Below are 26,370 nucleotides of genomic sequence, written 5' to 3'. Positions count from 1 at the left end.
ACATCCTTCTGAAAAATAATCCAATGTTACTGCTTCACCTACTTCATACCTTGATCTTTAGGTTAGAAGAAGTGTTAGAGGCAGCTGAACGACTGGGCCATTGGCCATGAAACTTAGCACAGTGCAGAAATGATTAAAACACATGAATAAAAACGGAGACATAACACCACCCAGCACAGGGTAGGAAGTAGTGTACAGTAATCCTTGGCTGCGTTTAATCCCATGCTTTATAAATGTATCAAAAACATAGAGATGAATATATATGGATGCCAAGCTACGACCATTTGATTTGGGATTCACCAACTATATGTAGGGAGGTTGTGTCATGGAGCAATGAGGCAGTGTACTCAAAACCCATCTTCATCATGCACCAAAGAGTTTTACCATCCATAATAACAATCAAACAATAAAAAGTGACCCAGACTTACTCTGTCGGATGGTGTCAAAGGTCCACTGGTCGTTCTTGAAGAAGGGGTGCCTTTGGATCTCATCCACGGTGCTGCGTCCCAGCCTCACCTCCCTGCATAGGGCCACAGGAGGCCAGTGGTCAGTGCTACGCCAACGTTAAACACATACACACTCTCTCATCCCCACAGCTGGCGAAATAGTGACCACCGAGAGCAGACCACAGCATGTCCACTGACCGAGCCTATGGTGGCATGACCGGCTGCTCGCCGCTGGGGGGCGGTGGTGGAGGTCGTGGTGAGGCTGGAGGGGGTGGGGGTAAAGGGGTTTGAAGAGTCACAGGTCCTCCTACTCCCAAGGCCAAATCAATTGGAGTTCCGAGTACAATAGCAGGGCGTGGGCGTCAGTGGTCTCAAAAAAAACAAACGAAAATAAGATGTGTGCCTATCGAAGATGTGACTTTCACACTGAGACTTTCACACTCCTGCCCTCCCTGCCTTTGCTCTCTCCCTCCCTCTCCCTTTCTTTTTACAATCCTTCTCCCTGTTTGCTCTCCTCCCTCAACTCTGACTGGGCACAGGGCTGGCTGGGGCAGGAGGGGTGGGCGGACATGAGAGGGGAGTGTGACTGTTTTGGGGCCTGCCACGTGTGGGACATTCCGGATCCAGCAGAGAGCGAGTGAGGAAAATAAAGAACACGAGAGAGAGAGAGAGAGAGAGAGGGAGAGAGAGAGTGAGACAGAGAGTCATTCAGACCCTGAATGAGAGAATGAGGGCAGACCTGGCTGGGACTCTACAACCGTAAGTCAACGACGAGAGAGACCGACAGAGTGCGCGAGAGACAGAGAGGGGGAAGAGAAGGGAGATATTAAATGAACAGAGGAGGGGGGAAATGGAAAACGGCTGGTAAAATAGCGGAGGAGGAAAATGCACAAATAATCGCAAAATCAGAAACAGGTGGTGAGGAGGAGGAAGACAACTGACAGTTAGTGAGCCAATCACAGCGGGAGTTAGAGCTGCAGGTACATGATGTGGCTAAAAAGGTGGACGCAAGTGCATTTTGACATTGATGAGGGCTTTTATTGTCAGGTGTGTGTGTGTGCGCGTGCGCGCCGGCCCGCTTGTGTGTGTGCGTGCGTGTGTGTCAAGTGAGAAGGTAAAAAGCATTAGGACCATGAATGAAAGGCTGCTTTGTTTTTACTCAGTGACCCCCCCCCCCCCCCCCAAAAAAAAAGAAATGGAGTCTTGTGTTTTGGAGCTCCCTCATTTGGGGGTCTGACACCAAAGTAAACAGGAAGCAGTCCCCAGTGGGAGGAGTGGATGCTAACTATAGAACCGACTGCACCACGCCCACCCACACACTCCCTCATAGCCTCCACCCACTCAGAAACACTTTTTTTTGTGTTTTCCTATACGTACGTTTTATTCATTACCACATTCATGTAGTAAAATATTGAGCTCTAAGAGCTTGTAATAAACACCTTGACTCAAGACGATTGATTCAAGTACATATGATTTCATAACCATATTTCAATGCTTATATTTGACCGTTTGTCAGGGATTCTAAAGTTATTTTTCAATCAATAATTTCACCTCGAGTCTCGATGAATAGATAGAATAATCTAAAGAGTTAGAATTTTTTTCTGGATTCTAGACTATAAATGCTCGTCCGGAAACACATTCATTCAGATCGCTTTGCCTTTGACTGAGAGCAATAGATAAACAAATCATATTCTACATATGATCAATATTAAATTGATCACTATTAAAAAACATATACTCAGGTAGACTTAACCTAATAAAAACATTTAATTCAACAAAATGAATAAAGATGCATTTTAATATAAATAAACCATGCGTCATTCATCGATGATGCCAACAAACTGTGGCAGCACTCAAAGTTATAAACACTCATTTTTTAAGAAGTGGTATGAGAAACCAAAGAATAAAACCGTTACCCATTCTAATTTTTGTCACATTCCTCAGACATTCCTGTCAAACATTTCCTCTCCATTTTCAGCAAGGGTTGAGGTCAGACAAAAGGGGACATACCTCAACCCTCACACATGCTTGAAGATTTTTTGAGGCCCACAATTCTTCCCTTATCCATCATATATTTGCATTGTGTAAAGTTTTACTGAATATTTATGAGGCAAAAAATGTAAAAGTAATATTTGGACATTAGTCACATATTTTAAATGTTTTTTACATATTTTTCATTTAATTCAATATCACAAATGATACTAGATAATGTAAAACATGAAAAGAATGGCATTCAGTTGGCATAGCAACAAAAAAAAATACGAAATCAGAAAATACCTAATACCTGTTATCTATACTTTCAAGCAATGAAACCTAAACCAATACTGAGCAAATATGAGCCTGCCCTGTTCTACAGTAAAAATGCCTGCATATTTCTGAATTGTATTCTTTTGAACCATTACTACTGCTATAGAAGTCAGAGACAGGCAGTATATATATTGTGAGGCTGGTTTACCTCTCTGTGAGGAAGAGGTTGATGAGGTCCCTGACATCCCGGGACATCTCCACGTCCTCGGGGAAGCGAAGGCTGTTCTTGTGGTCCATGATCTTCCCATAGGTCCCCACCAGGGACTCCGCGTAAAACGGGGTCTCACCTGCTCACAGGGACGGGGTACTTTAACGCTGCACTCATGTATTAAAAATTCGGCAAGCTGGTTTAAATCATGTCCAACACAAGAGCGGAAAACCCAAGGATGACTGCAGTGGAAAAAGTTACAAATAATTAAAACAATTATGAATAAAGAAAAGATGGAATCATTTATTTTCTTTGTTTACTTATTTTGGAGCTTATACTCTGCAGTCCTCATCTGTGTTTGAAATTATGTTAACCACTCGGCTATCAAGAATAAAAGCCATCCAGTCGTGCTCAATCAAACCCAGATGTTTCAGTCTGGAGAAACAGAAGGCGAGAAGGTCCAAATCTGACCAAAAGTGATGCAGTGAAGATAAAATGAGGACGAAATTAAAGTAAAATGTAGTCCCCTCATAATGGAAGGGGTCCAAACTTGCACACAGCACCCCTCGATTCTAAAAACAAAAATATATTCAAAAGTGTGTAGGTGTGAGAGTGCCATGTTCCCGCCGACCCCAATAACATATCGGCTGCTGCCAAAGTTACCACTGCTCCCCCGCACGCCTACACACCTCAATGTGGACCGTATCAATAAATAAAACCGGCAAACTCACCAACCAGCATCTCATAGATGACGACTCCCACGGACCACCAGTCGCACTCGCGGCCGTAGTAGCCCTGCCCCCCCTCCGACTGCAGCACCTCGGGGGAGATGTAGTCTGGCGTGCCCACAGCCGTGTCACAGCGCACCATGCCCGTCTGAGGAACCGGAGAACACACATATCAACCAGAGATCCTGCTGTTAACATCCAGCCAGTGTCAAAGATACCTAAAGTGACTGTTTGCCTCTATCAGAAGCCGACCATTTGTAGGCTACTGAAAAGTTATTATTTCTAGGCAATTTTGTTATACTTTTTGAAATTGAATTGAAGAAAATAAATTTGAAAAAATTAGTTTTCTGAAACTGCATTTCAAGTGTGAACCCAGGTCTATAAATGATAAGTCTAACATCATAATGTTGTGTGCTGCACTGAATGTCACAAAAACACAGGTGGAGTAATGTCGTAGTCTGACCACACGGTGGTGCACCGAACAAGAGTTGAGGATTGTTTTTCTATTGTACCATGAACAAAGCTGTGTTCTGCAAAAAGAGACTTTGCCTGGCAAATTGTCATGTTAGTGACTTTATCAGGGTTATAGTTCATTTTGGGAATGGTTTAACTGCAAGTTAAAAGAGAAAGGTGTTCAAAGGTGCTCAGGTTGGGTCGAGTGCAAAAAAACAACCAACATTGACACAGGTAAAGGAAACGTTTTTACAGAAACTATATTTCAGACTTCCTTTTTCCTTTCCCACACATGAACGTTGACCTTCATATTAGTTTGTTTTGGCATAAGGCTTATCATTTGACAGAGCATCACCTCAACGGCCCCAGGTTTCACAACCAGAGGGAACATTGACGTTAGAGAACTGAAACGTTTGATCTTTGTTCACAAAGAACAAAGAACCATAGCTACCATTCAAGTGTATATCTGAAAACAGTGTTTCAATTTCACTGCGTGCATTCATTTTATTCCAGTGTCGGAAACCAATCAATACCCCTGTTCCCTGCTCGACCAATCATTGATATGCTGGCTCGAACCTCCCGCAGAGAAGGGCCACACGTTGCTTACCCATGCAGGGACGTGGGTGAGTGTGTGGGTCTGCGAGGCATGCTATCGATCAGTGCTGGTCTCCACATAAGTGTCGACGCCAGTGTCACGTATGTGGCACTGGCGTCGACACGTGTCATCTGGCCTCAGGGCGAGCTAACCCACCGAGTCCATCCGCATGCAGGTACCGAAGTCGGCCAGCTTGAGGTGGCCGTGCTGGTCCAGGAGCATGTTGTCGGGCTTGACGTCGCGGTGGATAAAGCCCATGGTGTGGATAGCGTCCAGGGCCAGCACCACCTCCGCCGTGTAGAAGCGCACCCACTTCTCGGGGAGGTCGTAGTTCAGGGTGAGCGTGACCAGGTCGCCGCCCGGCATGAACTCCATCACCATGTAGAGGTGCTGGTCGTCCTGGAATGCGCAGCACAGCTAAAAGGGGCCAAACACACACACACACAGACACAATTATTATTATCAAATCAAAGTACTTGATCCTGATCAAGTATTCAAATCACGTTCAATAATGTTCCAAGGGTGCATTATTTTTACCTCTGCCTTTTGACCCTTGTCATCCCTAAATGACCCGGACAAGGGTAATTTAGGGACAGTCAGATGTTTAAAGGCAGATAAACATATGAGATGGTGGTCAGGTGACACACCCCTATAAGAACACGCCTTCCGATTGTCTTCTGGTGGCCGTATCGCCACCAGATGTCATTAAAAACAATGATTATATTTATTGAAATGATATTAGCCTTGACCTTGCATTAAGTTTCAAAATCGTACAATGGGTTCTCAAGATATCTACCTCTACTTAAACCTCTCTAACCTCTCTCTATTTTCAGAAATCTAACATACCCAAAGTAAATATTTGCATATTTTCCAAAAATGCAGATTGATGAAGAGGTCAAGAGTTCCAATTAAATTCCCTACAAATCCAACCTAAACCACACTGGATAAACACAGCGACCAACCAGATGCTTCCATGACCACGCTCAAATATGCTCAAAGCACCGCGGAACAATGTTCAAATTCCAGCTTGTAAGATTCAATAAATAACGATACATATAAAGATGTCACTTATTTGATCATTGTTGTAACTGTGGTCTGAGTAAAATAAACTGCTCCAGGCTGACCCATTAAAGGAAACATATTTTGGGTGCGGTAGAAAACCACGGCTTTGTTCCCCCCCCCCCCCTCCAATACATTATTTTCCAATAACGGGACAGCCCGTCATTCTTCATTAGCCCAAAGATGCGTAGGATTAAAAACATAGACTTGGCCATTAATAATAGCAACGTGTGGGGCATACAATGTGGAGGCTAGGGTGTCGTTTGGTTCTCATTGTCCTCAGTCAATCTCCTTACCTAACCCCTGCCTGCTCCTTAATAACATGCATCTGCAACAACACACTGCTTGTCGAAAGGCATTGACTCACATAATGATATGATAATAATGCGCATTATGTGATGCATGGTTGCGGCTGCTGCAGCGCGGGAGCACGTCAGATACCTGAACGACCCAGGGGCTGCCTGAGAAGGCCATGATGTCTGATACCTGAACGACCCACGGGCTGTCTGAGAAGGCCATGATGTCCCGCTCCTCCCAAAAGAAGGCGGAGTCTGAGCGTTTGATCATCTCGAACTTGCTGAGCTGCTTCATGGCGTACACCTTCTGAGAGGCCTTGTGGCGGACCTGCAGATGGGGGGGGGGGGGGGGGGGGGGGGGTTAGTAGATACACGGAAGGACACCTAGACCCTCCGCCCCCCACCTCTGGTGGAGGTGGGGGTGGTGGGGTAATCTGTAATGACACCAACAATCCAGACACCCACACCCATAAGAAGACATGCTTGCACAGGACTGCAACATAAACACCCCCTACTTCACGCAATTCCACCCTCCCCAGGACTAACTGCCCACAGGCAAGAATTCACACATTGGAGAGATCTCCCTCAGTCCACACACACACACACACATACACAACTTGCCTCAGCTCGTTCCTACACCATTCTGAAATCCCCCCCCCCCCTCCTCTGAGAAGACTAGTTCAAAGCATTCCATTTATTTTTTAGCAGCAAAATTTTGCTTGAAAAACATCTGGGGTGGATGCGTTTTAAGGGCAACATGTAAATGTTACATGACTCAGGCATCAGAATCAGGTCATGGGTGTCTCGGTGCTTAATGTAGCCGACTGCCGAGTTTGCATAAAATAATCCTGCAGGCTACAGAGACCTATTAGAACAAGCACAGGCGCTCCCCGGGATGAGAAACTGCATCGCACAATCATATGAATGTTCCGCGTGGCAAAGGGGCATAACTTGAAAATTGTTGTTCTTTGTACACATAGTGTATACACGCTCTCTGCTCATTGGGAAGCTACAGTCCTTCCAAAGGCTTGCCAATGAGCAAGAAGCCAAATGCCTGTTTGCTTCTTTATCACATGCATCTAAAAGATGTATGCATATATAGAAATCCCAAAGTCCCTTTGAATAAAAGCGTCTGATCACTTATTCAAATAATTGAATTATTTCCAAGTCACTTCTTTGGAAAAGTGTGGTTGAGTTTTACAGGAGTTGTGAAACATGCGCTTTCATTTCCTCATACATCGTATAGCTTTCATTTGGGCTTGCCAAACCCTAGTTGAGCCTGAGTAGCACAATGAGAAGATTATTCTAGCCAGGGTAAAGACTGTAGTCGGAGGTGATCAGGCACCATTATTTCTTGTTTGACCTTTGACTTACTTCTAACTCACTTAATTTGAAAAGAGTGTTTTAGTGTGCATTGACTTTTGACTTACCTCAAAGTAACTTATTTAGAAAATTGTGTTTTAGCATTTATTAACCTTTGAATTTCTTCTAATTCACTTATTTTGAAAAAGTGGGATTGAGTGTGCATTGACTTCCTGAGCGTTGGCAGAGGCCTACAGTGAGAGGAGGCGGTGGTGGCAGTGGCCAACGTTGGACAGCTCCTCACCAGTTGCACTTCACCGTAGGCTCCTCGGCCGATCAGCTTGACCCGGTCGAAGTCCTCCAGCTTCACCTGGAGCTCCCGCAGCTGGCCCACCGCCTTCTCGTCTGCGGCGGAGACACGAGAGGGGACGGGGACAGAGGTCAGCGTTGGGGTCAAAGCCCAGAGGTCGGCGGCTATAGCTGGCTCCCCTGGAGCAGTGCAGGGAGGGAGGGGAGGAGGGGGTCTACCACTCCCTCCCTCCCCTGCAGGACGGGGTCTACCACTCCCTCCCTCCCCTCCCTCCCTCTCCTTCTGCAGGGTCATGTTTAATAAGTTAGAGTATGAGCAGAGGTAGTAGAACAATAAACTAGTGATGTTTTGAGTTCACCTCAGGTACAGGACTAGGTCATTACCAAGAAGGAGAAGTGACAGTAGCCAAAACATGCAGTATCACCAATGCCTACACATATAAACCCTGGGCAATGTTTAGGGCTAAATAGTGGGGTGGCTTAACTTCATTGAATACACCTCACCTCAAATAAAAATACCTGTTTATGTACTGACCACCTTAATGACATTTATTCACTGCACAGGCATTGACCATTCCGGAAACACCTCACACAACTCCAGAGCAGACTACAGACTGTCCTGGCCCAGGTGTACAATCTTGCTATAATTGATGCAAGATTAAGTAATCAGTAGGAGTCTACTTCAGTCGACTGAAGTAGCTTAAGTGTCCCTCTCCATAGAGATAAATCACACGAGACAAGACAGTGCCTTACATCTGTTCAGGAATGCATCTATGTTTTTGTTTTTCCTGAGGGCAGGGTAGTCCAAATCACGGGCCAATGCATTCATGGAATCCTGTGGGACAGAAAAATGGGAAAATTACAAGCTTGTGATTTGACAGTTAAAAGACATACATTAATTACATCAGGTTTAAGTTATAATGAATCTCTTCCGTATCTGCTGGCCATAAACAGTTTTCAGAGCACCCACACATCAAACCATTGTACGCCCAAACCAATACAGAGCCCCCACCACACCAAACCATTGTAAGCCCAAACCAATACAGAGCACACCAGGCATTGCTAGCCGTGATGTAGAGCGTAAGCCCCCAACCAAAATGGCCGCCCAGTCCAAATCAGTGATGATGCGACAGTGCAGTATGTGTGTGACCGCGCTTGTTAAAAAAATACACGGGTCACTTTTGGTCAACTGGGTGCCCTGGCCTTGTGGAACAAATCTGAGCCTTTAAATAGAGAGTGGGGAGAGATGTGGCCATGCAGCCGGATGGAAACTCACCCCAGCCCCGGGGGGCTATTGTGGGACTCACCGCTACAGGGCTCAGACTTTAGCAAGCATTCTGGGAGATCCGGGGGGGTGCCGGGGAGGGAGGTCAATTTACATTCTCCCTGTCAGTGTGTATGTGTAAAAAAATCATATTTGGTTGTGTATAGGCAAATACCTACATGAATGATTATACTACCAAATGTGCTGGCGTATTTTGCTCTATAGGCTCATGAGCAGAAATAACCTTTTTACGTCAGGCTTGTGGAACACACCCTGTTGTATCTGAGATGCATGAAGTCCTCATATCCATTTTCTTATTCGCTCAATTACAATACATAACAATATGCTTGTCCGCTCGAGGCGCTCAGTGTTTGACATATGGACCAAAGAAAGTTCAATGTTTAAAACACCAGATTACCAATTTAAGAAATATATATAGTCAAGATTTCCGAGATAATCATCCCATTTAATGTGGAATTGTCGAGTGTGCTAAACTAAACTTTTAGGTAGAAAAGTATGATGCTTGTGTTTCATTTTGTTATACTAATTTAAGCTAAGACTACGAATATGTCTCCCTCTCATCTCAAACTCGATATTCCTTTCTGAGCAAAAACACACGCAGTGTTCACTAGGCATTGTGACCAGGCCTATCCTGTATTCCAGCTGGATCTGTTTGCGTCTGAACCACATCCTCATACATCCATATATATACGTGAATCGTCAGGAAGCTGGTGTGTTGTGCTACGTTTTATCTCAAGCGTCAATTCCTGGATGTGAGGTCAGCTTCCTGGAGGAAGTAGAGCGGCCTACAGTCATCGCTCTACTAATGAATGGGGAGAGCCCCACGTCCACCTCCTGCTGGGCTCTACACAACAACAGCATCATCTGGTCTCATGCTTCTACTGTGTGGACAAGAAAAGGAGTCAAACTTCACATCATTTACCTGAAACTTTGAACAAAACTACGTTTTCTGTTTGACCCTTTTGATATGGTCCTTGGGATTGGGACTCCTTATTGGGGGAATTATTTTATTGTAATAGTCACAAAACATCTCACCACATGTAACAAGGCCTGAAGGGATTATTTATTTTTGGATCATTAACCCCATAATAACCATTTGGAAACAGTACACTTCCCTCTTCTGGAAACATCCTATAGCCCAGCCTGTATGCCAATCTCCTTTTCTTCCTAGCCCAGCACCTAACACTGCTTGTTTTACTTGTAAGCATACATGTAAGCAGTAATCATGAACAGATCAAATCATTCAATACGTTATACCCACTTGTGAAATAAGTAACCACTTCCTTGTTCCATTACTAAAGGTGCTTTAGTAAAAGTGTAATCTTTCTTCTTTGCTAGTTCTCACCTACCACTGCTAAATAAAATCTTCAACACTAGCAATGTTAGCCCTGTTTTGCATGGCTCATAATTTGTCATTAATCTGAAACATTACTTCGCTAAAAGGACTGTACTCATACGAATTATACTTACTCTAGTAATGGAAAGGCTATTAGATATGTGTATTGTTGTGTGGTGTGAGTAAGCCTTGCTGCTAGATCAATAGTCAAACTATAGTCAAAGAATATACGATATTGAATACAGCCCTTTGTTGGGGAAATCCCTATAATGGTGATAGTGTATTACTTAACACAAACTGGAAGATATATCATTATACATGGGAAGGGGGGGGGGGGGTGTTGAGAATGAATGAATAGGATTAGCAAAACACTTTTTCCTCCAGAAAATCATGTTTTACCAGTCTAGATAGTGTTTTCACAAACGGTATTATTGGATTGTGGTAGAACAGCGTACTTCACAAGTGGTAGGCCCTAATTACAGTGGTGGAGAAGTGACTGTGAGTCCTCAAGTGTGTATCCTACATCATATATGTCCTGTGTGGCAACAATCGACATGATGTAGAGACCCCGGACACGTCTCTCCTGAGATTGTGTGGCAGATAAGGAGCAAAAAGTGACTGCATCCCAGTTAATCATGGTGGTTTGTTTGGTGCTGAAATAGTTCTTGTCAAAAAAGTGCAGGGGGGATGGCAGGGAGAGCCCACCTGCAGGGGGGTTCCAGGGGGGCTGGCAGGGAGAGCGCACCTGCCGGGTGGTCCCGACCTAACCATCAATAGCGTGAAGTGAGCCCGTCATTCATTGCAATGCAACAACGCTAAAGTATTCAGCTAGCTACCTGTCCATTTATTTGGGTTCGGTCTGACATTCATGCACGCATTCACACGCCGTCGGCGGTTTCAATCATGCAAGGCGACAGACAGCTCGTCAGGAGCAGTCAGGGTGAGGCGTTTGGCTCAGGGCCAGCTAGGAGAAGACGGGGATCGAACTAGCAACCTCCCGGTTACCAGCCAACCCACTCTACCTCCTGAGCCACAGGTAAAGATTCAGAGCACACAATTTAACTCCATTGTCTTAGAAACGCCAACATTCAATAGATACTCTCGGTGAGACAAAGCCTCCCGCAGAGAGCAATGTGTTGTTCCAAACTTACCAACATGGTCTCCAGATTGAGTACCGACTTGGGGTCCCTCATCATGGCCTCCAGCTTCTTCAGCCGGTTCTCCAGCCTCCTCTCCGCTCCAAACATCATGCAGGGCAGTGTCTCCTTCGACTCGGGGGAGAAGGAAGGCACCTGTAGTGGTGTCGAGAGCTCCTACCAGTCTAGCGGTCTCAGAGAGAACATGTCCCTCTGTAGACAGCTGCGTAGAGAGCGTTGTGTCTGGACTATCTGGTTAATGATTGAAACGAGAATTTCCTGAGGTCTGCTTTTCTTTGCTGCGCTAACAGAAGTTGTACGAGAGTTAAAGGGAGCGGGTCGAGCACGCGGACCAGCGCGCGAGCACCACAGCTCGTTCAGGTGCGCCACAGCGAGGCTCTTCCGGCGGTCAGGTTTTAAACCTGTAATAGCGACGGTAAAACACCGTGTTGTAAACTCAACCTAAACTAAGTCAAACTCCAGAGGGAATGGTTTGATTTCGATGAGTCTTTCGAAACAATTATCTATTATTCTCGCCATATAATTCGCTATTATATCGCGCTGGGTCTGGTAACCACCTTGTCCCCCGATACTACCCCACACAACAAGCCTCCTCTACCCACAAGCCCCCGCTGGAGGGAGGCTGGAACAGCAGGAATTCCTCCTCTTATCTCCCTGATCTCTCTTACCGTCAGACCCGAGCGACTCTCAGTATCTGCGGAATGCTGACAGGTCGCACTTGCTGGCCGCGATGTGATCAAGGTCTAAACATAGATTATTATTACTGCCCCGGAGCCAATGACAGCCGTGCTTATGTGTAGCGAACATCAGAAGTCACTTTGATTTATTATATGAGTACAAGCGGGACGGTTTTAAACGGAGTCATGACTCATGACGGAGCCATTCGTGTCGTGAGCGTTCCCAGCGTCATCTCAAAGTGAGAACATATCTGTCCCGTTTTATCTTCTGTGCGCACGTTTATATGGTGCCTACAGTCACGTGGTAATTGATATCTTATTGCAATTAAGGCCCGCATGCTGTGAGATAGTAGATATAAATTGTAGAAGTTCCTTTGTCAACCCAAATAATAACACATAAAGTAATGTTCTGCTCTTAGAATATTTTTTATTTATTTTCACACATGTTCCGTATTCCACCCCATCGCCTGATCACATAATGTGTCAACAAAAGAAAATGTAATTGAAGGCAAATCCAGTGATTAAATATGATTTGAATCACTTTTTTTCCACACAAAGAGTTGAACACACGAGTATAGGCCACAAAGTATGACAACAGCGTCTAATTTTCTGGCAGCAGGTAGGCCTATATTGTCAAAACATTTAATATAGCCTAAACGTGGCATATGGGAAGCCATTGCGTCAATAAAGGTTACAATAATGACATTTGCAAACGGTATCAAATTTCGTCCTGACTTAGTGTTGAAAAGTTTAAAGACCACCACAGAGGGAAATAACAGCTGTTTGCAAGGAGTGACGTTATCATTAGTCACACAGGTTGTTGACACTGTCCACTGCCCAGTCTGATGACACAGCACAGCACCGTCACAGCGGGACCTATTTTTTACATCATGTCCGGTGGAAGATTGGGCATGGTTGTGCAAATTGAAAAGACACACACACACACACACACACACACACACACACACACACTCACTCACTCACTCACTCACTCACTCACTCACTCACTCACTCACTCACTCACTCACTCACTCACTCACTCACTCAGAAAATAGATGGAGAATGAAAGAAAGAGAGAAAGACAATTGGCATTTGTTTTGGAATGCTGTTTCTGCAATGGCAGATATAGGACAAATTAGGCGTTATTCTACGACGAAGGCATAGAGGTCACACTGATAACTCTTCCGAGGTGTAGGCCTAAGGGTTGTACTAAATAATTAAACAGAGGCTGCCTATATATATCTTACAGTTAAACCCATTGACTTTGTATTCAGCTAATATTATATCAGGCACTGGTCAACACAAAATATGGTATTATGAATATAACACATTGCAGCAAGTATGCACTTATGGTGAGTGAAAAGGGCTGGTAGGCCTACACAATCTTATAGGTGTACGAATCAAATAGTTGGCACTGAATGCAGTGTTGCCTAGTCTATTGCACCTACACGATGAAAGTAGGAAGGTGCACATTTCTAAAGGCAAACACTGCCTCCTAGTGGATACACGGTAAACAGCAAACATGTAGACAACAGAAGATAAAAGCTTAGGCACCAGCACAATACAATCATCAACTGAAAAAGCAACAACAAAAAATGTTACAAAAAACAATAACGAAACAAACGAGTCAAGGCGGTTTAAAATATCAACAGATGCCATTCATAAGTTAATATAGCGTCAAAGTATTATCTGTGTAATGATTGACAAAACCACAACAACAAATTAACAGAAATCATAAAATGGGTAAATGTACTCTAAATAAATTCTCATGAGATGTTCCCACCAAGGAGATCAGTAATACTGCTCACTGCATATGGCAGCCATTTGACGTTTGAAAATAATACCGCGTTCGGTAACATGACCAGCCTGTTTTCCAAAATCCTAATTTGAGCCTATGACACAAACGCAACAAACCGAGAATCAGAGTTGGTCTTTGTGAATTTCACTTGAACGAGAGCAATGAACGATTTATAAACGTCGTCATCTAAATGTAAATTCTTGGCTTCAACTCTGTTTTTGGCTGATCTGAGTCATTCTGAGGATGTCTCGTTACGCCACACATACACTGGTATAAGGGGCTACTCTCTAGTCTGAGTCCACCCAGTGGTCTCAGTCCATCTTTACACTGTTTGGGGTTGGAAAACCTGTTCTCACAGCCCGTCGATATCCTTTGACATGTGGTTGTGTCAGAAAAGGGGCAGGAGCATCTCTCTGAGAACACAGTCCTCCGCCTCTACGGCCCTCTCGTCCTCCCCCCTCCTCCCCCCTCTCTGTCTCAGACCAGCCTGGGCACCGCCCTGAGGTACTGCAGCCTCCACATCTCCCCTGCCTCCCAGCACAGGTTAAAGGATGGACCCTCGATGTGTGTGTGTGTATGTCTGTGTGTGTGTCACATCATTTGCCCTTATTTAATTTGACTGTCCGAGATGGTGGGGCTGGGGGAGGATGGGGAGACGAGGGAGGTGGAGGGGAGAGGCAGGAGAAAAGGGGAGGGGGGGGGGGGATCATCGGTGGGCAGAGATATTCCTGGCTTGGGGTCAAAAAACGAAAACAAAAAAGGGGAGAGAAAAGCTCCTGAAGTCTGAGCGCCCGTCGGCCAGGTAACCCAAGCCCTGGAGAGGGGAGTCAGCGTGGGATATGGCGGGAGGAACAATGTGTCTCTTTGTGCGAGCGAGGGCCGGGGGAAAACAAACCGTTTCCCCTGGAAAGAGATCGTGTTCGGGCTCCTCCGTCTGAGGAGACCACACAAGGCTGGTCCCAGTCCTGTCTGCCGTCGCACCGAGGAGGAACGCGTGGGGAACGCATCTGGCTGGCCGCTGCACACACACACGCAAACACACACGCACACACACACACACACACACACACACACACACACACACGCACACACATGCACGCACACACACGCACGCACACACACACACACACTGACACACTTGAGGGCATACGGTCACATCATTGGGTAAGGGGGGTGGTGGGGTGGGGGTAGGGAAGGGGGGGGGGGATCATGCACCCCATCACACACTGTCTGAACGACACACACTGTCCCCCCCCCCCGTCAATATCTATTCTTTGGTCCGAGACAAGCTGGAACGGCGATGCCCGTGTTCTCTCTCTCTCTGTCGCTCGCCCTGTCTCTCTCTCCTGTTCCAGGTCTGCCCCTTTGCCTCGACTTGGGGGGCTTGGCGGGCTTGGAGATTGGCGATAAAGCGGGGCTTCCTGGGTTTTTTTTCTGTTGATGTTGGCACCATGCTGGGTCGGCCGGGCTGCAGGGCTGGAGGGCCGGGGGGCCGGGGGGTGGCGCTACAGCCGCCGGCCCCCTGATGTTGTCCACAAGCAGCAAACACGTCTCTGGCTCCGGCACCGCGGTACAGTGTTGAACACAGGGAGTCTGTTCATTAGACTGGAGAGAGAGAGAGAGAGAGAGAGAGAGAGGGAGAGGGAGAGAGAGAGGGAGGGAGGGGGGAGAGAGAGAGAGAGAGAGAGAGAGAGAGAGAGAGGGAGAGAGATAGAGAGGGAGAGGGCGAGAGAGAGAGAGGATGGGGAGGAGGGGGGTTGAGATGTCATTGATCCCGGACCAGCCTGTAGAATTTCCATCTCTGCTGTATCGTGTGTCAGGCCCCCTCGCGCTCTGTCCACCCCGGCCCTAATCTGCCCATTCTGCATAAACACTGTGAGACGGAGGCTTTTAGGCACGTCAACGCTCCCATAACTGTTGCATAGGGCACAATCAAACCAAGAACATCTGGCTCTCTCTTTCTCCCCCTTACTCCCTCTCCCTCTCCCTCTCCCTCTCTCTATCACTCTCACACACACATCCGTACAAAAAAGAGAGACTTTGATTCAAACATTCATATTAAATGTAAACAGACACGCTGAAAGGCGTGCACAAACAATCCCGCACGCACGCACACACACACACACACACACACACACACACACATACACACACTCGCAAAAAACCCAGAAGGGTCTAGCCAGGGTTCTGTAGTCCCTCTGTCCCATCGCGTTTTATTTTTCAAACGCTCAGTGAATACCCATGTGGTGGGATCCTGTTACATGAGGCTATAAAATATCCCAAATAAAGGCAGGGAAAGCTGAGCCGGGGAGAAAGAGAGGAAAAAAGAGTAGAAATAGAACAGGCTATTTCCTGAGGTGAAATCCTGCAGTTGGCTGTTGACTCTGTCAAAGTGGGAGATTTCTTTCATTGTATTTTTTTTTATTAAATCCAACGGACAGTTTAGCAAGAGGGGCAAAAGAAGGGGACAGCGGCGCCCAGCCCCGAGCTCAACCGAAGCTGCTCAACCTTGTCGGGAGCTCGCGTTACAGACAATGTAAATCTGGCTCCAAGACATCGGCCGAACACTGTTACTTCATATGTATTGGTTACTAAGGCAACCACAACAGAATGACACTGCGTATGGTGGAGTGCTCTTTTTCCACCCCTCGTCCTTTTCTTATTTTAACGGTAAAAGTCTAAATTGCTGGCGAGTTAAGATCTTGGCCGAGCCGCGGTCAGGCGGATCAGGTGACAGGTTATGTGGGCTCTCCCTTTCTATCAACAGTCATCATTTTCAAATACAGCCAGTGGTAACAAGACCCGCTGGCTCTTGAAGGTCTGGTTCGTAGAAAATCAGGAAGGCAGGACAGTGGGGAAATCCAATCCTCTTCAGGTAATATCACTGGTTTAATCCCAGCACACGCAGTCCGATGGAAACACAACCTTGCAATGGCCAAAATACCAGTGGGCCAACGAAACAGCGGGTGATGTTAGATTCATTTGGACCAGCGATTAGGAGAGAAATGAAAACTAAAGCAGGCCCTTTGATTGGTCAAGAGTCAGGGAGGCTGCAGTCTGCTCTGCCCTAACGACCGTGTCTGGTTGGCACGACACAGCGGTGGTGGTGAGTGAGGAGAAAGGGGACGAGAGCGGAGCGTGGCGGGGCGCAGAGGAAAGTCCTAAACTCATACATGGCAGTGAGGCCCGTCCAGAATAGCATGTCATTGTAACGCGTGTAACCGGAGTCCCCGCTGTGTTCTCTAATGAAGCCCCAGAGCTCTGCCGCCCGGGCCGGGGCTGCCTCTCATATTCACAGCGCCTTACAGTCTGCTTTACCATCACCTCGGTCTCCACGGCAACCACACAGACATGGGGGATGTCTTGCATGGCAAGTTCTAGGCAAACAAAGCGAAGGCCGCCAGTGCCGGTTCAACATTGACCATGTCTACGCGTTCAGGTGGGAGTTCACACAACTGCTTTCTCTGTAACTCTCTCCTATACTCTCTCTCCCTTTCTCACTCCCTCTCACTTTCTCTTTCCCTCTCTCTCTCCCTCTCTCTCTCTCTCTCTCTCTCTCTCAAGTGTGCAGGCCAAACGGAACCAATGATGCAGTCTGCCATGCAAACAAAGCATCGTGACTTTCAGGCCCCTGTGAGATGATCCCCTATCAAAGTGACTGTGGCTGTCTGTGCCCTCCACCGCCTTCCCCTGCCTGTAACTCTAGAGCCCCCAGGACTGCCAGCTTACCAGGCTTCTCTCTCCCTTTGGCGCCACGCTGTTTGGTGGCCGTACTATGCATACTGTGAGACGTGTGGATCTGCTCAACCTACGTCTGAGGATGTGTGTCTGAGGTCTCTTTGAGAGAGAGAGTGTGTGTGTGTGTGTGTGTGTGTGTGTGTGTGTGTGTGTGTGTGTGTGTGTGTGTGTGTGTGTGTGTGTGTGTGTGTGTGTGTGTGTGTGTGTGTGTGTGGTGTGTGCATGTGGCCAAGATCAAATTTGGTCTAGATCAGATGGGATGTAAAAATAATTGTTGGTTTCACTTCTACCTGCTCGGAGCACTAGGTAGCACAGGACAACACAATGACAGCCAGAAATCTAAGATAAGCCATTGATTGTCATCTCAGTACCCTGTCTACCAAAGCCTGGTGCTAATTGCGACAGTATCCGATATGGTCCTGTGACAACAAATCCCTCCATTGTAGCCCAAAGCCCTTTAGCAAACACTATGGTGTCATCCGGTGTGTCCGCTTGCGACTATGTGAGGAATAGAAGAAGAAAGAAAGATACAATGGTCCATCCTTTGACTTCAGCAAGCAATGGACCCTTAAATTGGTATGATAGCACGGTACAAATAGCACTGTAAAAACAGCTGCAGCTTATAATAGAACACATACCATTTCAATATGTCTGAACCCCAGCAAGGACAACAAGGAATCTTTATTTTTAATGTTATTTCCTAGCATAGATGGCCATGAGCCGTCATTAACGTTATGAGCTACCCCTGTGTGTGGTTCCCCGGCACAGGTCAATGCATAGGCCCACCCGTGTCGCACCTCACCTGTCTCACCTCAGCCCTCTACTTATTCTGATCCCGGATTCGCAGGCAGCGCCTCTTCAGCGCCGGCTCTGTGTCGGCCGCGGCGGCCAGTGTCGGGGCGCCACGCAGCGCCCCCTTGTCCCTCAGCTTGGGCAGCAGCAGAGGGGTGGCGGCCCCCCCTGTCTTTGGCGCCGTCGGCAGAGCGTACGCATGGTCCTCATCAGGGACGTGGGGGTCCTCTCCCACCTCCCCCACCACGGCCACGGGCTCGTCTGATTGGCCGGCTGGGCGGTCCGCCCTGATGGCGCCCACCGCCGAGTAGTTGTTTTCTTTGATGGCCTCCAACTCGCCGAGCGCCACTTGTGTGGGCGGAGCTTGTGTCTGGGCCGGGACGGGCTCAGGGCCTGGAGGAGACGGGGGTCCGGGGGACGACGGGGACGCCCTGTTTGGGCCGTGGTCCGGAGTCGTCAGGCCAAAGGAGGCGGAGTCATAGGGAGGGCTGCTTCCTCTGGAGCTGGGTGCGGTGTGTGAGGGAGGGGCGTCGGTGTTGTGATGGTGATAGGAAATGTCCTCTGCAGAGGAGTGCTTTACAAGAGGCGCTGGTCTGATGATGTCATGGAGCCCTGGTCTGGTACCCTGCCCAGTCTCCGACTCCCCTGGCCCAGAGAAGTCCACCGCTCCATTGGTGCTGGGCTCCAGTTTCACCTGGGTATTTTGAAGCACTCTCTGGATGACCTGACGCTCTGGCTGCTGCTGCTGCTGCTGCTGCTGCTGCTGGTTCTGCTGCTGGTCCGACTTACAGTCAATCAGGCCCTCTAGTCCCGGGGCTGAGGAAGGGGAATCGTTGTTTCGTCGACAGGGCGAGGACAACTGGCTGTGGGGCGTGGATATCGGGGAAGGGAAGGGTCGCTCGGATTTGACCCAATCCGTACCCCTCGTGTTGGGGTCCCTGTGCGCGGAGGGGACCCCGTGCATGGGTGTTTGCACCAAGGTGCTGGGGGCTTGCTGCCGAGCGTCGCTGGGAGAACCGGGGGGGCAGGGCTGTCTGGCGGCCCTGCCCCTGCTCCTGTCCTCTGGCACGGGCTGGATCACCCCGCCGTGGCTGGGCTTCTCCACGGTGGGGGCCTGGGCCGGGCAGGGGACGGGGAAGGGGAAGGGGATGGGGATGGGGATGGGGACAGGGAGCGGGACTATGACGGGGTAAGGCACCAGCACCATGGGGTGAGGCAGGAGAGGGCTGAAGGAGGGAATACCAAAGTTCATCATGGGGTGCATGGGCACGGGTCCTCGGGGCATCATGTTGATGGGCGGGGAGTGCAGGCCGGGGAAGTAGGCCCCTAGGAAAGGATGCATCAGCCCGGGGGGGTTGACGGGGGCTACCGGGGGGGGCTGCATGTGGGGGTGGGGGGAGTGGGGGGCTCGATGGATAGGGCTGGACGGGGGGCCCGGGTGTCTGGGGTGGTGGGAGAGGGGGCTTTTCAGGCCCTGAGCGTGGAGCGGCGGTCTGATGAAGGGCATCGGCATGGGGGGCATCGGAGGGTGGTCCAGAACTGAGCGCTGGTGAGGGTGGGGGTGAGAGTTAGGGTGAGGGTGAGGATGGGGAGGTCGATGAGGCATCCCCTCGGCGGTCTGAGGGGGGGCCGGGGGGGGGTGGGACATGGGCCTTTCCAGGAGCCTCAGCCCCGAGACAGGCACCTTGGAGGAGGAGGAGGAGGACGCCTCGGAGGGCGACACGGAGCTGGACGCCGCCGAGGCGTGGCTAGGCGTGTGGCCTTTAGGCGACCGGGTTCTGTGGCGGAGGTCTCCCACACCACCGTGGCCGCCGCCACCGCCGCCGCCGCCGCCGCCGCCGCTGCTCCAGGACTCGGGAGTGAGCAGTTTTGGCCCGCTGTCGGACCGCCCCTCTTGGCCGCTCCGGCCCGGGCTGGAGCTGGAGGAAGGGGTGCTGGTAAGGGCCGCACGGGCCTCCCGGTAGAAGACGTCCATCTTGTACTGGTTCAGACACTTGGTGCTGCAGAACTGGAGCCTCTCCTCTCCGGAGCCAAAGTCCAGGTACTCCTTGGTGTGGCGGACGTGCTTGCACCAATCGCAGACCTGCGACGCGGGGGAGAGAGACTGCGGAGGCTAGGGTCGAGAGGGGAAAACAAAGCCGTTACCATAACTACCTTGAATTTATTTGAGTATTGACACAGAAGAGAGTCTAAATAGTATACATACAGTACTATAGGGTATGATTGACATTATCACATGGTATACATTAATATTGTACAGAGCCAAGAGGGAAGAGCCCTTGCTGTACCTTCTGCTATCAACTATCTATCTTCATGTCATGAAAAAGTACAGTTTGAAGCTGTGCTTGCCCTGGACTCTTCAAACACAGTATTTTCAATAAAGTGGTTCTTACCCTGACAGTACTGTTCATTTTCAGCACTAGTCTCGGGGAGTCTTCGGAGTGTGGATGCTGGGGAGACGTGTCTGCGTTAACATCTTCATCTCTGGCCTGACAGAAGGAAAGAAATACAAATAAATCATAGAATGACGCCCACAGCAAACTCTTTTTCCACTCATTCTGAGTGATTAAACCGTTGATTTATGTTGAAGTAGCCTCGCTGCATTTAAATCAAATTGCCATAATGGAATCATTCTGTGGTCATTAAAACAAATTTAAGCTTCTCATATAACCGGACCAAAAATAGCCTCGGTTGACTTGGCTGGCGGGCAAACTTATAAACGGCATGAACCTGGTGGAACCGAAGATTTAAGGTCACACACAAACAAAAGGGTTGGGGACGGGGAGGGAAGTCACTGTGTTGTGAAACAGATAGGCTTCCACAACTGCGCCGGGGAGATAATGATAGATGATGAATTGTCATATTGTGTGCGACTCTGCCGATATTAATGTAGGAAATTCCTCTTGATTTGTGAAAGGCGATCGGAGCGGCGATCGGAGCGCACTCTAACCCCTCTCCCCGGCCCATTGAGCCGTGTTTGGTTACGAAACATGAGGCAGCTGCAGGTAAGGTATGCACTGAAAGTGGACACCTCACTTCAGGCCCCCCCTGCCCTTACTCTCTCACACAAGCAGGGACGAGCCGCTGGTGGAACCTCGCTCTCCATCTCAAGCCCCCTCACACCCACCTGCCATAAACAGAGCTACAAGGCTTGTTGAACGCCGTCCACCCCCCCCCCCCCCTTCACACACACAGACACACACACACACACACACACACACACACACACACACATTCACACAGACAACCTTTCGTCCCAAACCTAACCCCTTCTTTTGTCCCAGTTTGCCGTGTGAATGAAAGCAAGTGTGGTCGCGGACAACAAGGCTGGGCTGAAAGGCGATATCCCGGGCCTGTCACCCCGCATGTCTAAAGAGGGGGCTTTTCCTGCCGTAATGGAAGGTGAGAAATGGTGGTCACATGTATCGAAGACGCTCCTCCCCACAGCTCCAGACCCGGAGCCGCTTAATGACCGGGCCCCAGCTCCATTAAGACGAAACCGATACTGGGTGTCCTCTGGGAACTTTGACCTCCCTCCTCCCACCGTCCCCGCACTATCCGGCCCCTATTATAAAAACAGAATGTGTGTTCTCAGGCATTCCTGTAAGTGGACCTCATGCAGCATGACTTCACCTACGCCATCGGTTAATGTACGTTTAGTTACTCTGATAGAGTTGGATTTATTAAGTAAACTGCCCCAGATTAGTATACATTAGAGTGTGTGTGTGTGTGTGTGTGTGTGTGTGTGTGTGTGTGTGTGTGTGTGTGTGTGTGTGTGTGTGTGTGTGTGTGTGTGTGTGTGTGTGCGTTTGGCTCTGTGTGTGTGTTTGTGAGAGTGTGTGTAACGCTATATAAAGAAGTCAAACATCCCGTCAAACATCGCCAGAGTCAAAATAATTATTGCAATTATTCCATCCCCAAAAAAGCACTATTCCTGGGAGGGTCTACTACATCCGAGGCTATGCTAGGATAACGGCTACCATATCTAAGATAAGATAATAAGGCTTACCCATATTGCCTGCATCACTAAATCACTGCAAGCGGCAGCAGTGACGGCCCTCTAGGTGTGGGGATGGTGGTGGGGGGGGGCGGGGGGCATGATGATAAATATGGGCTGGTGACGATTCGGAAAGTGATCAATAGAAGTCCACACAAACAAACAATAAGGAACCCAAGGGACGTCGATAACCGATCGACGGAGAGCAGCCCTGTCATCGGAGAAGGCTGGGATTCATGGGAGTGTTCACTGGTGATCGATGAGTATGATTAAATATGCAATTGTATTATTCAGATGAAGCCAAAGCGTGTACACATATCAATACGGGGAGGCTGACCTTGTTGCGTTTGAAGTAGGCCCGTCGGCAGGCGGCAAAGCACTTCTCGCTGCAGAAGCTCTTGAGCTCGGAGCCCATGCAGAGGGAGTAGCGCTTCACGCCCTCCTTCTGGCACCACACACATACGATCTGCACGTTCTGCACATCCTCCACTGAACAGGGGGAGAGGGGGGGGGGAGGCCTCAACATCATGGCGATCAGCATCGTCATTGGCATCATCATCATTGTCATCATCGTCATTGTCATCATTGTCAACATCGTCGTCCAAACCGCCTCACCTTTTCAGGAGCTGGTTGTATGGTTCTCTAGTGTTGAGTGTTGACTGATTAATGATCATTTTAATGTTAGGATGTAAGCAGGCTCATAAGCCATGGGTCAACCCACAGCATGCGTAAGTGTTGTCGATACGAGCTAATGCTACTTGCTGCTAGTGACAGGTGTAACTGTCAGGTGTCTGTGGTCGCCCAACTGCTAGTCTCAATAGCAGACTAGTTCTAATCTGGGTGAACAGGGAGTTTCACCTTCTTTCGCTTCTAATTTGTTTAGACCAATCATGTCACTGGAAGCGGAGATCTGTAGGCATGTGATTGTCTCACAGCAAAAATTAACTATTCCAGTGCTAGTACACTTTTCCTGAAGTTGATACAACCTTAAACATCTTGTCCATCACCAGCTTAACCTGGAACAGGTGTTTCTTAAGGTTTCCATCCCAGCAGATGTAGAGAAATACTGATTAAAATCTGCTTCTGAAGGCTTCATCCACTGTCACAAATCTCAACAACTAAACAGGAAGGCGTGAAACAAACAACCCACTCCACTTGTTGGACTCTGGACTATCCTCTGTTTGCCTGGAGGAGATTCTGGTCACGTGACCTCCCATTCTCACTACACAGATCAGTCTGGATCTCAAGGCACCGATCAATTTCCCAAAAGGTCAATGTATTTGGGCCAATCAGGGACTGTGGGGTAGTTAGTGACGTAAACGGGCCAATCAATGAAAGTGCCAATCAAAGACCACTTGCCAAACATCATTGGTTTCTCCTGACTTAATTAGAGGTCACGTTAACATTAGTAGAGTAAACACAGCCATAAGTGCATTTGTTTCTGAACTATTAAACAAGAGTATGCACTAGCGGATTTTGTCAGGAGAAAATAGATTTTTCGCCTTTCTTTTTTATCCGTGTATCAACTGATAGCCCACACTGAGGGCGTCACAAGTTTTTTCACGTTGATGGCCGGAAGGAGATTGTCTGTAAAGGCGAGGTCTCCCGCCCACTGAGATAGAGGGAGGAAAGCTCGAGCTCCAGACTGATCCTAGCAGTGAGGTCCTATGGTCAGGAGGACTCAAGGCCCTGGCTCTGAGCTGTCTCCCTCTCGGAGCAGTGCTACAAAACATCAGCACTGCCGGATCCCAGAGGACCTACCTGCAGAGGGCTTTATGAGGGGAACGATGACCGGGGCACTCTTGTGTTCTTTGTGGCTGGTCAGGGATGAGCTTGGTGAGGAAGATGAGGAGGAGGAGCAGGGCATGCTGGTCGACTCTCTCTCGCCACTCTTCATGGCCAGCACCGAGTGGCCCGCCTCGCTCTCCGCGCCTTTGGGTTTTGGCAATGAGTTTTCTGGAAGAAGAAATACAATACACAAGTTCTTATCGCAGGGAAGTATCGCACAGAAGAAGCGACGCGACGTATGAAACACAACCTGGGCTGCGTCACCGTGTCATGTTATCCAACTGTAACACATCGGAGTGCGTGTGAACCTGCTGGACCTGTGTTACGGAGGCGAGGGCGGCCTCGGCCCACCGTGCTGACCTGGGCCTTCCCCGCAGGCCGTACCTGTGGCTGTGGTGCATGGGGACCCTTACCCTTTAGCACGGACACATGCTGCCGTCGCTCCCTGTAGTTCCGGATCTCGCTGGCCTCTGAGTCGCGGAGCTCCACCTTGTCATAGCCGTACCAGCCCAGGAGCTCGTTCATGGTGCTCTCAGCGAACGTCTGGACATACACGCACGCACACACCCGCGCACGCACACACAAACACGTTACACCCCGTTACAACAACTGAACTCATTGTCATTCAATACCAGGGGACTGCAAATAGGAAATTGTGACCTTACATTGAGGATGAGCTGTGTGTCTCCGTGTGTGTGTGTGTGTGTGTGTGTGTGTGTGTGTGTGTGTGTGTGTGTGTGTGTGTGTGTGTGTGTGTGTGTGTCTGTGTGTGTGTGTGCGTGCGTGCGTGTGTGTGTGTGTGTGTGCGTGTGTGTGTGTGTGTGTGTGAGTGTGTGTGTGTGTGTGTGTGTGTGTGTGTGTGAGTAGGAGAGTGTGTGTTTGTATGTGTGTGTATGAGAATGTGTGTGTGTGAGTGTGGGTGCGTGTGTGTGTGTGTAATTACTTCCCCCCCCATTACCTTTTAAAACATCAACCAGCCTCTTTCCCTCCTCTGAATGAAAGCGGGGGATTCTTAAGTTAACTGCGGCCCCAGCGGACAGAAATGAATACGGGCATAGTGGCGTACAGTATGACGCTTTTTCCATGATGTGTTCCCAGTTGTTTACTCTCGCTAAATCGGAGACGGAAAGGTTTAAAAACCTAACACCAATATGAAATTCATGAATCATCCTTTGTTTATCTCCTTTAATTGGGAAAAAAAAAGAGCAAAAGGAAAACTGTCTCTCCACACAGATGGGATGTGAGGTCCTTTTTTTTTTTTATTATTATTACGACCAGATGAAAAAAAAACGAAAACACAACACAAAGGTCTCTCTCTTCGTCCACCCACCTCTCTCTGTGGCTTTGGCAGAACCGGATTGGAGGAGAAACCCGACCCGGAACGAGCAGAAATCAGAGCGGGACATCCTACACCGCCGACGAGGTCCCACGGTTCTCGGAAATGCCGTGCTCTTCTCTCTCTCCCTCTCTCTCTCTCTCCCCCGCCTCCCCCCTCCAATGTCCTCTCTCTCTCTCTCTCTCTCCGTCCCGCTCTCTCTCGCTCTCTCTCTCTCTCTCTCTCTCTCTCTCTCTCTCTCTCTCTCCCTCTCTCTCTCTCTCTCTCTCTCTCTCTCTCTCTCTCTCTCTCTCTCTCTCTCTCTCGCTCTCTCTCTCTCTCTCTCTCTCTCTCTCTCTCTCTCTCTCTCTCTCTCTCTCTCTCTCTCTCTCTCTCTCTCTCTCTGCCTGTTTCTCCAGCGGCCCACTGTCTCTCCACCCTTTCCATGTCACTTTTCCCCCCTCTCTCCCCCTCTCCCCCTCTCTCCCCCTCTCCCCCCCCCCCCAACCACTCTGGACCAGCACCTTCCAGCGGGCTGACACCCGACACAGAGCGGCTGCTCGGGTTACCTCCCTTGCCAGACCGGCCGCTCTCTGCTATATGGTGCTTGTCTGGTGGAGGTGGCGGTGGTGGAGGTGGAGGTGGAGGTGGAGGTGGAGGTGGTGGTGGGGGAGGTGGAGGTAGTAGTCGTGGTCCGCCCATCCCCCCCCCCACCACCCAGCCCCTCAACCTCTGATACACACTGTATTGCCTTGGTGCTCTGTGCAGAACAGCTCTCTACTCTGAGCGTGTGTGTGTCTTTGTGCGTGGATGAGTGTGTGTGTGTGTGTGTGTGTGTGTGTGT

The 26,370-nt window shown here is 48.8% G+C and overlaps 2 protein-coding genes across 9 annotated transcripts in view; both read right to left on the bottom strand.

Annotated features, from left to right (window-relative positions):
- The window catches only part of LOC115534124 (rho-associated protein kinase 2), a 38,630-nt gene extending 26,515 nt beyond the window's left edge, over window positions 1-12,115 (bottom strand). For 2 of the 6 annotated variants that reach the window (XR_003974287.1, XR_003974288.1), the window contains exons 1-8: window positions 11,416-12,114; window positions 8,397-8,478; window positions 7,639-7,739; window positions 6,223-6,360; window positions 4,834-5,094; window positions 3,633-3,777; window positions 2,902-3,040; window positions 429-520 (exon numbers count right to left, since the gene is read on the bottom strand). Coding sequence is in view for 4 of the 6 variants with exons in the window: in XM_030344808.1 (XP_030200668.1) it covers window positions 429-520; window positions 2,902-3,040; window positions 3,633-3,777; window positions 4,834-5,094; window positions 6,223-6,360; window positions 7,639-7,739; window positions 8,397-8,478; window positions 11,416-11,514 (1,057 nt within the window). In the remaining 2 variants the exon portion in view is untranslated. Of the gene's footprint in view, window positions 1-428; window positions 521-2,901; window positions 3,041-3,632; window positions 3,778-4,833; window positions 5,095-6,222; window positions 6,361-7,638; window positions 7,740-8,396; window positions 8,479-11,415 lie in introns of all 6 variants that reach the window. The other 4 variants (XM_030344808.1, XM_030344807.1, XM_030344809.1 and 1 more) reach the window with 3 other exon arrangements.
- A 385-nt stretch (window positions 12,116-12,500) lies between these two features.
- LOC115534123 (sine oculis-binding protein homolog B) overlaps window positions 12,501-26,370 on the bottom strand; it is a 16,267-nt gene continuing 2,397 nt past the window's right edge. Inside the window, exons 1-7 of one of the 3 annotated variants that reach the window (XM_030344806.1) lie at window positions 25,542-25,731; window positions 24,625-24,754; window positions 24,185-24,379; window positions 22,761-22,912; window positions 20,820-20,915; window positions 18,437-20,539; window positions 12,501-15,501 (exon numbers count right to left, since the gene is read on the bottom strand). In XM_030344806.1, the coding sequence (XP_030200666.1) occupies window positions 18,455-20,539; window positions 20,820-20,915; window positions 22,761-22,912; window positions 24,185-24,379; window positions 24,625-24,736 (2,640 nt within the window). In that variant the 5' untranslated portion in view covers window positions 24,737-24,754; window positions 25,542-25,731 and the 3' untranslated portion in view covers window positions 12,501-15,501; window positions 18,437-18,454. Of the gene's footprint in view, window positions 15,502-18,436; window positions 20,540-20,819; window positions 20,916-22,760; window positions 22,913-24,184; window positions 24,380-24,624; window positions 24,755-25,541; window positions 25,732-26,370 lie in introns of those variants that run through there. The other 2 variants (XM_030344805.1, XM_030344804.1) reach the window with 2 other exon arrangements.

Source organism: Gadus morhua, chromosome 21 (assembly GCF_902167405.1).
Source record: "Gadus morhua chromosome 21, gadMor3.0, whole genome shotgun sequence".
NCBI lineage: Eukaryota > Metazoa > Chordata > Actinopteri > Gadiformes > Gadidae > Gadus > Gadus morhua.
Note: the sequence above shows the minus strand (reverse complement) of the source record. Positions and strands in the feature narration are given on the sequence as shown.